At 35.1% G+C, this 10000-nt stretch overlaps 1 protein-coding gene across 1 annotated transcript in view; it reads right to left on the bottom strand.

Moving 5' to 3' along the window:
* The window catches only part of ift80 (intraflagellar transport 80 homolog (Chlamydomonas)), a 51277-nt gene that overhangs the window by 5560 nt on the left and 35717 nt on the right, over positions 1-10000 (bottom strand). The window contains exons 9-14 of the mRNA XM_073817982.1: positions 5889-6068; positions 4613-4731; positions 4464-4538; positions 2435-2598; positions 2121-2185; positions 693-828 (exon numbers count right to left, since the gene is read on the bottom strand). Of these exons, the coding sequence (XP_073674083.1) occupies positions 693-828; positions 2121-2185; positions 2435-2598; positions 4464-4538; positions 4613-4731; positions 5889-6068 (739 nt within the window). The remainder of the gene's footprint in view (positions 1-692; positions 829-2120; positions 2186-2434; positions 2599-4463; positions 4539-4612; positions 4732-5888; positions 6069-10000) is intronic.

Here is a 10000-nt window from a genome sequence, read left to right as displayed (position 1 = left end):
GTTGGGGAAAGTTACTTTTAAAAGTAATGCATTACTGTATTGAGTTACTCCCTAAAACAGTAACTAATTACGTTACTTAGTTACTTTTTATGGAAAGTAATGCAGTACGTTACTTTTGTGTTTTAAATCTGGGCAGGGTTTGCTTGTTTGTTTTTAATATAAAAAGTTGTATTTTTGTCAAATGTAAAAGCCTTTTCACAGCAAAAGCCTCAGGCTTAGAGAAAAGTAAACTGACGTCTGAACAGTAGACCGCAGAAGAACAAATGTCAACTCTTCAGCAATAAGAAGGTCGGCAGCAAAGACATCGGTTAATAAAATGGGATTAAATAAATAAAGGATATTTGTATTATTTAACATATTTAATTATCAAAGGTTTGCATTGAATTTGACTGTTTTTATTCATTTTGAAGAACACTGTATCTGTTTGTTTAGTGAGTGAGATGAATTAATGCATGTTCACATTTATTCTAGAACTAAAGTAACATCTTACAATTTCTCTCAACATGAGGACAGGAGAGCTTTTAGTCAATAAATGAGAGGAAAAAGTAACTGGTGTTACTTATTTGAAAAAGTAACTCAGATATTTTCTTGTCAATTAAAAAGTAATGCGTTACCTTACTAGTTACTTGGAAAAAGTAATATTATAACGTAACTTGTGTTACTTGTAATGCGCAACACTGCCGTATTCTCACCGATCTTATGGATGCTGTGCGCTCGGCCCAGCTTTCTCACAGAGGTCAGGTAGAGGTCACGGTTCTTATCGATGAGGGCAATCCTTCTGTCGTTAGATGATCCACACTGATCCAGAGCAATTAACATCACCTCGATCTAAACACAGACATAATGACAGGAGATACACAGCTTACTCAGGGCTCTACAGTGCCACCATTTCACTCACATTTACTGCTGCATGCGACTAGGAAAAAATATTTAGGAGCAGCAGTGCAACTGACTTGATCAGCATATTAGTGTTTGCACTGAGGGGAGCTTCAAAGGTTTCTAAGTGTTTTTGCAAAGTTGAGTAATGTATCAGACATATCTCACCAATCCTTTCATAAACAAAGTGTAGAGAAAGTGTAAATAAGAGATTGATTGTGCAGTGGAGAGAGCACAGTTGATTATAATGGAACTTAGTGAGATCGCGAGTTTGTAAATGAGATATTGATTTAATACAACAGTTAAATAAACAAGAAGTTAATATAAATGACTTACATTGTCTGGCTATAACACCATTGTCTGATTTTGCTGTGTTTCATCGTCAAAAATAGTCTGAAACAAGTCACAACTGAGCCGCTGCGTATCTCCATTCAAACACAGCTGTGTTTAGTTTATGAATGAACGTGTGTTTTTAAACAAATCTAGTGAAATGATTCAATTTCCCATTCATGAAGACAGTCACTTGCTTTATTCCTGAATGAATCAGCCGTTGGAACAAATCAAATGAATGAATGATTCAGTAAATAAATCAGTGTCTTGCCACCACCTACTGGCAGATTTTGTTTCATTTTTAAAGTATCTTTTCAGTTATTTAAATCATTTTATATTTTTGTATTCAAAATTTTATATTTAAAACATTAATCTCAACATGAATTTATGAATTTGACTGCACTCATGCCGCCTCTGAGCCTCATTAAACATAAACATACACCTATCTGTGCCACCTCTGTAGTACAAATTAATTTAGTTAATACTGATTTCATTTGATTGGTAACTTATTCTTATTTTATTGTTTTAATCAGAATTTTTTTTTGACATAAATGATAACATACTTTTCATAAAGTTATAAAAATGCCATTACAAAGGTAAAAACTAAATTCCCCTGTAAATCACTTTAAGGAGTCAAATATCACCTCGTAATAGGAAGGCAAATTTTTGATTATTGATTAGAATGTGCTCCTAAAATGTTGACTGTGCTCCTAAAGTTTAATTTTTAAGAGCCCTGTTAATGTACCGACCCCAGATTCTTATAACTGTACTCTGTGCTTTTTTTACTCTAATCAGTCAGTCCACAAGGTGGCAGCACTGTCCTGGACCACACACACAACACCTATAAACTACTGGAAACACAACAACACTGGACAAAGATGAGACTTTGCATGTGTGTGTTTGTGTGCGTTTACCTTGTGAATCAAAGGTTTGCCGTCACCAATGGCTTTCCCCGTCTGAGCCTCAAACAGAAATACAACTGGAGGAGAGAAGGAAGACAAGCTGATCAGAGACTGAAAGTGAAGATCACAGTACAACAACAACACCAGAAGTATAAACCATCATGCATCTTAATGCATTACTGAATGAAGGATGTTGATGTAAAATCACTGCTTGTGGTGCAGAGTGAATGTTATCCCTCCGTCTCCATCTAATGCTGATCCACATGATGTTGGCAGGACTATAAGAGATCTGAGGAGCTCTCATCGTATATAAATGATTAAAGCACCTCGTTCATCGCTGGTGTCTCGTATGGCGATGGTGTCATTGCTCAGCGAGATGGACTGAGAGCTCAGGATGTCCATTCTCATGCCGGGACTCTTGGGAGACGACACCAAACGGCCCTCATACGAGTACACATACACCTCCGCTCCATCCACCAGCAGAAAGTGCCTGCGCATCAAGAACATACAGACAGTGTGTGAGAGATAAATGAGCCTGTGGATCTCCAACACGTCATCATTCTCCAAAAGAATCTCTTTTTCTGAGTGTGGCGAGAAGACTGTATGGTATTGTCTTACCGGCCTTTAGGTTTGTGGGGCCCTAGGCAAGATAATGAAAATGGGACCCACTAGTGTAAAAATGCATGGAAATTTGATGAGTGAAGAGAAAGCACATAAAATTGCTATTTAAGTGCTATGTTGTCAATATTTAAGTGTGGATGTGTATTAATTGTAACAAATTTAAACAAAGTACAAATATTTAAACAAATACAAAAAGAGGAATGCAAGTGAGTTTGAGTAAAAAGATGCACATGAAACACAAATAAATAAAATATAAATCAAGCATACACAAAAACTGAATAAAATAAACAGCATCAGCAAAATAAACAGTGGCCTACTACTATTCATAAATGATAAGAAATGCAGGCTATTCTGTTTGTTTATAAGCAGATTATTGTTTATATATTTTTTTTTAATTTGTATTCCATTTCTAACACAACTTTACTTTCATCTCTCTATTATTATTTCATTAAAAAAAAAAAAAAAAAATAGCATTAATGTGTAAGGCTTCACTCCGAGAGAATATTCTGAGAATTCCAAAATCTAAAATGTAATAAAATCTGAACTGTAACAAGAAAGACTTTATTTACCAAAAATGATAGAACACTGGAAGAACACTGAGTCTGCACAATTTGGACAAAATGTTTTTATCAATATGACTAATTCTGGTTATTGTTATTACTAAATAAAAACATTAAACAAAACAATAATTATTGTTGATGATTATCAATATATTTTACAGAAGACTTCGGCATGACCTGTTAACATGCAGGAGGCCTTACTAAAAATGTTTAGAAAGGTATAAATATTTCATATAAAATAAATTATTTTTGTAATTCAATTTTTTAACTTTGAGAAAATAATGCGTAGCTGAAAAAAACTTTTGAGAAGGCTAAAATGGATCAAACATGCTCAACTCATTGCCGCTGGTCGCTTGGTCCTTACTTTAAAAAACAAAAGCTTGAATTTAACAAACATAAAATGTTTACTAAAATGAAATCTAGCCACTTTGCCATTAAAATCCAAAACTGAACTATTTTAATGGCTGCAACACGGGCTCTGTTCTGATAAGTTGTTGAACAAGGGCAGGGCAGGGTCCGTGCAGGACTTCATTCCTTCCCTCGTTTCAATTAAAAGTTCCCCCTCGGTTCGGCGGGCCCCCAATCTGCCCAGACGCTGGTCTACTTGATACTTTCTCATTTAACACAAAAAAGCTTTAAATAATCTTTTGTGGGTATTTTCACAGTCAAATGTATTTTGCAATTAATAAGAATAATTAAGCAACACATCTGGTAATTAATTGGATTGAATAATTGAATTGACTGATAGCTAGTATTTGTGCGACTTTGAGTCACTTTGAGTCAGTTACGTCGTAATTACACTGAAAAGCTGGACAAGTGCATGGTTTGCTGAAGTAAAGTAATCTGCTGAACTTACACACACAGAACAGATGCTTGTGTGGAGAACAGGAGAAAAGCAGAAGCTTTTGTCTTATTAGAAGTCAGTGTACCATCACAATGATTTTGATTTTGAAACTAAAAAACACTTGCATACACACAGTTGGTTTAATTTTGTGTTGATCACAACAGTCTTACATGCAAAGCTCAATCACTTTCTCTTTGAACAGAGAAATCTCTGCCAAATGCCTGACGTACTGGTTCCTACTGGAGACCAACATGATAAACGTCTCGTGTAAACCCGTCAGCTGCTGTGGAAATGTGCAGCTGGACTCTGACTCCAGCAGGAGGATCTTACCTCTCGGCCTGCACGATGAGACTGACGGTCCCCTCCTTCAGGTCAAAGATCAGCGGAGTGTTCCAGTTCTTAGCACTGAAACAGCACAAGAGTGTCAGAGCGGGCAGGGATTGAGAGATGTCAGACTGAATGACAGGAGGAAGAAGCACCTGTAGACGTAGCACTGCAGAGACGTGGTGACCACCAGATGACCGTGAGCCAGTGATGCTTTGATCACCCGATCTCTGAACTCCAGGACATCTACTGCATCATTTAACACATTCCTGACCTGAGAAAGAAACACACACTACATTACAGTAAACTACAGCACTACAGGAAGTAAGAGTTAAGTCATTGCCCCTGATGCACTGATGAAAATAAGTGTCAAACTGATAATCACATGCAATGACACAGCATAACAACATGAACACCAGGGCGAAAAGCCTGTGATGTGTTAATTATTGCTGAAATTAAGTTGGAATACATTACAGAATTTTTCTCCATTTAGGATGTGCAATGGTGCTCAATGGATTGAAGATTAAAAATGCAGTTTAAATGCAGCTTCAAAGGGCTCTAAACGATCCCAGCCGAGGAATGAAATGAATGAAAACAAGTACAATTTATATATTTTTTAACCTCAAATGCTCGTCTTGTCTAGCTCTGTGATGCACATGCGTACTCTGGTTCAATAGAGTTAGGGTATGTCGAAAAACTTCCAATCTTATTTTCTCCTCCAACTTCAAAATCATCCTACATCGCTGCAGAAGTACTGACCCAGTGTTTACAATCTGAACGTGCAAACAAGGTCAAACACCCTTTACAAAAAAAGGTAAAACAGCGATGTAGGGTGAATTTGAAGTTGTAAAAGAAAATGAGATGGGAGTTTTTTGACATACCCTAATTGCCTTGCACCGGAATGCATTTTTTATATTTATCAAGAAAATGACAGATCGTTTGGCTAGATAAGACCCTTCTTCCTCGGCTGGGATCCTCTAAAGCTGCATTTAAACTGCATTTTGGAAGTTCAAACTCTGGGCACCATAGAAGTCCACTATATGGAGAGAAATCCTGAAATGTTTCCTCAAGAAACAATTTCTTTACAACTAAAGAAAGAAAGACATGAACATCTTGGATGGCAAAGCAGTGAGTAAACTTTTTGTAAATTATTGTTCTGGAAGTGAACTAATACTTTAATATAATTAAATGTAGCACAGCACATTGTCACAATTTAAAATGCATTGTTTTTCATGACACCAGTGAGAATCTAATAAGAATCAGAAAGATGAGAAAAATAAGTAAAAAAGTAAGTAAAAGATGCATTACAGTGATTTTTGGGGTTAAATGTGTTGTAAGTGTCATGAGAATAATGTAACACTTCACAAATGTGATGGTCCTGAAACAGGCTTTGATTGTGAAGTGCAAGATGATCTGAGTAACCGTGAGTACCTGCATAGAGCGTCTCTTTGTGAGGGTGATCTCAAAGTTCCTCCACTCCCAGCGCTGCTCTACAATGTGAGCAAACAAGACGTGTCCATTTCCACAGGCTCCGGCCAGCTGAGTGCCGTCTGCAGACCAGGCCAGACTGAACAGACTTCCTGTGCTGGGCTTCTCCAGAGAGTATGACCACTGACACACACAGAAGACACATCAGAGAGAGTTACGATTAGGGATGTACTGAATGTTCAGCAACCAAAATTATTCAGCCTACTAAGTGAAATCGAAATCGACCAAATAAACGAAAAGGCGAAATAAATTATACTGATGTGACGCGATCAAATAGAGGCGTGCACTAATGCAGCAAACATGTGGTCAGTGTGGAAAGACACAAAACTCATTCCAAGCAGCGACAGCGAGAGACTGTTTAGAAGCGCATCGCATGTCTTCATGAGAAGAGAAAGGTTACTGTATGATGACTGAAATCATCCATTAGTCAATCAACTCCAGAACGTTCTGTTGTCTAATACACCAGACACCAATTGTATTTATTCTGACAGCAGCTCCTTAGCCAGGGTTCAAAGCCCAAAGATGACAATCATTCACAAATCTGCTGCTGCCAGCAAAAACTAGGACTGAGCTCTTCTTGCGGGTTTACCACTAAATAAAAGTCAACATTCAGAAATGTTAGTATTGGCATTTTACTGTTGTTCTGGAAAATAAAATAAAAAAATAGACAAAAATAATAATAATCATTCCAACAGCTCTATTAATACATTTATTCTAACATTCTCCTTCACTCAGCAAGGCTGCATTTATTTGTTCATTAAAAACACATGCCTGATTCAATAAGGGTTCTTAATAATGGACAAAGAATATTATTTTACTAACTTATTAATTTTAAGTTCAATTGTGTTTTGTTGGTAGGCTATAATGTCTACTAGAATGTAAAAAATGTTCAGTGTTAAATACATATTTTTAAATTGTTGTTTTGTAATTGATTTTTTTGTTTGAAAAGCAAGACAAAACTATAAAAAACAAATATTGGCTATTTAATTTATGCAATGGTGAAAAAATTGGCAAAATACATGGGGGGGGGGGGGGGGGGGGGGGACACACGAAAAACTGTGTTTGCCTTTGTTTTCTGCCAAGAATTTTAATCTTGGTGCAGGCCAATGAACAGGAAACTGTCAGTGCACAACTATTTGATGTTTTGCTATTAAATCTGATGACTGTATTTGCCAAGTGTTTTGGAGATCCACACACATCAGTGAATAATGATTAAAATGAAGACAACTGGAATATAGTGCACAATACCTTTTTTTCCAATACCTTACAAACTGCACGTCAGTTCAATTGTGATCAGGATGTATATGTTCAAGTATATATACACCAAATTAAAATAAATTTTTTTTATTGGCTTCTACAAAAGAAAAAAAAAATCATATGAAAATCATAAAAAATAACCATATTTTGAAAATCATTTTTTGGGCCATTCTACAGAAATGTCCACTTTTGAAATGTCTATTTATTTTACTAACACTTAAACTTAGACCACATTATTAGACTTTAAGAATACAAATAACAGCTTAATGATTATTTTTAATTTTTTTTTTATCTTTTTGTGCATTTATCTAAAGACCACATGAACCATTTTTTGTCACTGGTGTTACCTTACTTCTTTGGCAATTTTAAATATTTTTATGAAATACTATTCTTGATTTTTTTCAGTATAAGTAGTCAGTTACAGAAAAATAATAATAATGAAAATGCAAGAAATAAGGAGATCTTCAGAAAATAGAAAGAAGGAAGTCAAGTGATGTCATCAGTGTGATTTTTATTTCAAAATAAACGATTTTTGTTAAGATTCGGTAAAGGCTAGGGACAGAAAAATGAACATTTCCATAGAATGACCCATTTGCTAAATATTGTGTTTGTGTTTTGAATTTCAATATAATTCATATTTTAAATATATTTTGTATATTTAAGTATATTAAGTAAATTATTTGTATATTAGGTATATATTTATATACTTAAATGGATTCATATCGATGATGCTTAAGAAGTCGTAAAATGTGTTTGTGTTTTTTCTAAGCCTACATAAACCTCATGAATTGCCACCTTTTGTATTTAGTAAGGTTATACAGTTATAAAGGTTATACAGCAGTCAAATAATGATATATGATATAATGTTTAATATTTTAGGCCTGGTTAGCACTGTGTATTTTTAGCTACCTATTTCTGTAATTGCCATTCATGAGATGTGCTTTATTTACTTACTTTGTTTTATATAAACGTGATGGAAATATATTATAGCCAAAATACACAGCCACAGCCCCCAGAAACAGAAAAGCAGAGAGAAGATGAGGACCATTATGAAATAAAAGAGGTTGTGGTGTGATGTTTGGTCAGATGAAGTGAAGCCTGCTGGGTGGTTCAAGTGTGTCTGGATTGAATGAAGTTTTTGGTTTCTACAGTGAACAGCAGTGAGAGTACAGCTCACACACATGCACTGTTTGTAGGAGGAGGATGCTTGTGTTTCAGCTCTGATACTGATATTCACATGATATTATCCTGGAATTACAGACAGATCTCTGTTCTTGTTTTAACCCTTGTGCGTCAATTTAAAAAAGTTACACATAGGTTATACAAATTTGAAAGTTGGGATTACATAAGTTTTGTCTCATTTTAAAGACCCTTTGCAGATAATTGTTTAAGTAAAAAAAAGTTTTAAAACATTAAAACCAAAAAAGTTATAGAGGTTTAAGTTTTTGAAAATGCTTTTTTTTATATTAAATATATATTTTATACAACATTTTGAACTCAGAAATTGATAGAAAATCAAAGCCACGAATCTAAACAAGTTGTGTTCCAAATTTGAGGTTAATGTCTCAAAAACCCTCCATACCAACACACCCACACAATTATAGCTGCATAGTTTATCCAAATGACTCTATAATAGACTATAATATGCATAAGCAGAAAATATGAATAAAGCCAAACTAGAAAAAAATGGCACCATCTAGTAAAAAATAGTAAAAAATATATATATATTTTGAAGCCTTGCCAACAGAATGAAAGCTTATGAACAAATACTGCATTTTGTAGTTAAATGGCCCTGGGATTAAACATTGAGTTTTAAAGGCTTTCAATGAGAAAATGTTTGTCCTTAAGGTCCAGAGAGAAACTATGTTTTGTATCTAGTGTAAAATAGATTTATTAAAGGAAATGAGGGTGAAATATTAAAATTCCAATAAAAATACACACCTGAGCCAAAAGTTACGCAGTTGGCGTTGACACAGGCGAGTTCGCACAAGGGTGAAGCGTCATCGTTTTAATTTTGTTCAAATTCTCAGAAAACTAGACTTCATATCTTAATATTGCATCTCAAATTAACTTAGTGTTTTTGTCTTGTTTTAAATGTCAAATATCTAAGGAGGATGTTAAATTTTAGCAATCCATGCAACATTTAATACCATGATTTCAGGAGTTAAAGACCTTTTTGAAGACCTAATTTTAAGGCCTTCATTTGTGGAAGAGTGATTTAATCCAGAGGTTAGTTTATAGTTATGTGTAATCTGAATGTGGCCCTAAAGTGGCCAATGTGGTAAATAGTGAGTAAATGACAAATAATGCCAACCAAAAGTGGGCCATCTTTGCAAAAAATGTGGCACATTCGACAAAAGCTAATCAGGGTGTAAACAAATGTGGCCCAGGTATATAAAACATATCTGGGCCAGGTTTGGCAAAGATATGGCACAGTAAGCACTGGCTAACGTGGCTGTGAGCCTAAAGTGGCCTCCATAAAAATTTAGCCAAAATAATTTATAATAATTTGGGCCACTTTGGCAAATATACGGCACCGTCATTATTGGCTAATCTATGTCCCATGGCAAATATGCCCCATATATTAAAAACAGATGAAGGCCACTTCTGGTTTGAAAGTAGCATTTGATCAAAATGGAGGTTTGAAATTGTAAATATAGGCCTTCTAGAATTTGGCTACATTTAGTAGGATGCAACACAGTTAACTCATGCAGGATTATTTGGATATGAGTCTTAAGAAGGGTACATGCACAGAAATATTTTTTTTCAACATGCTTTAAAGGCATAGCTCTATCGTC

Source organism: Garra rufa, chromosome 14 (genome assembly GCF_049309525.1).
Source record: "Garra rufa chromosome 14, GarRuf1.0, whole genome shotgun sequence".
NCBI lineage: Eukaryota > Metazoa > Chordata > Actinopteri > Cypriniformes > Cyprinidae > Garra > Garra rufa.
This window is presented reverse-complemented; position numbering and strand designations above follow the sequence as displayed.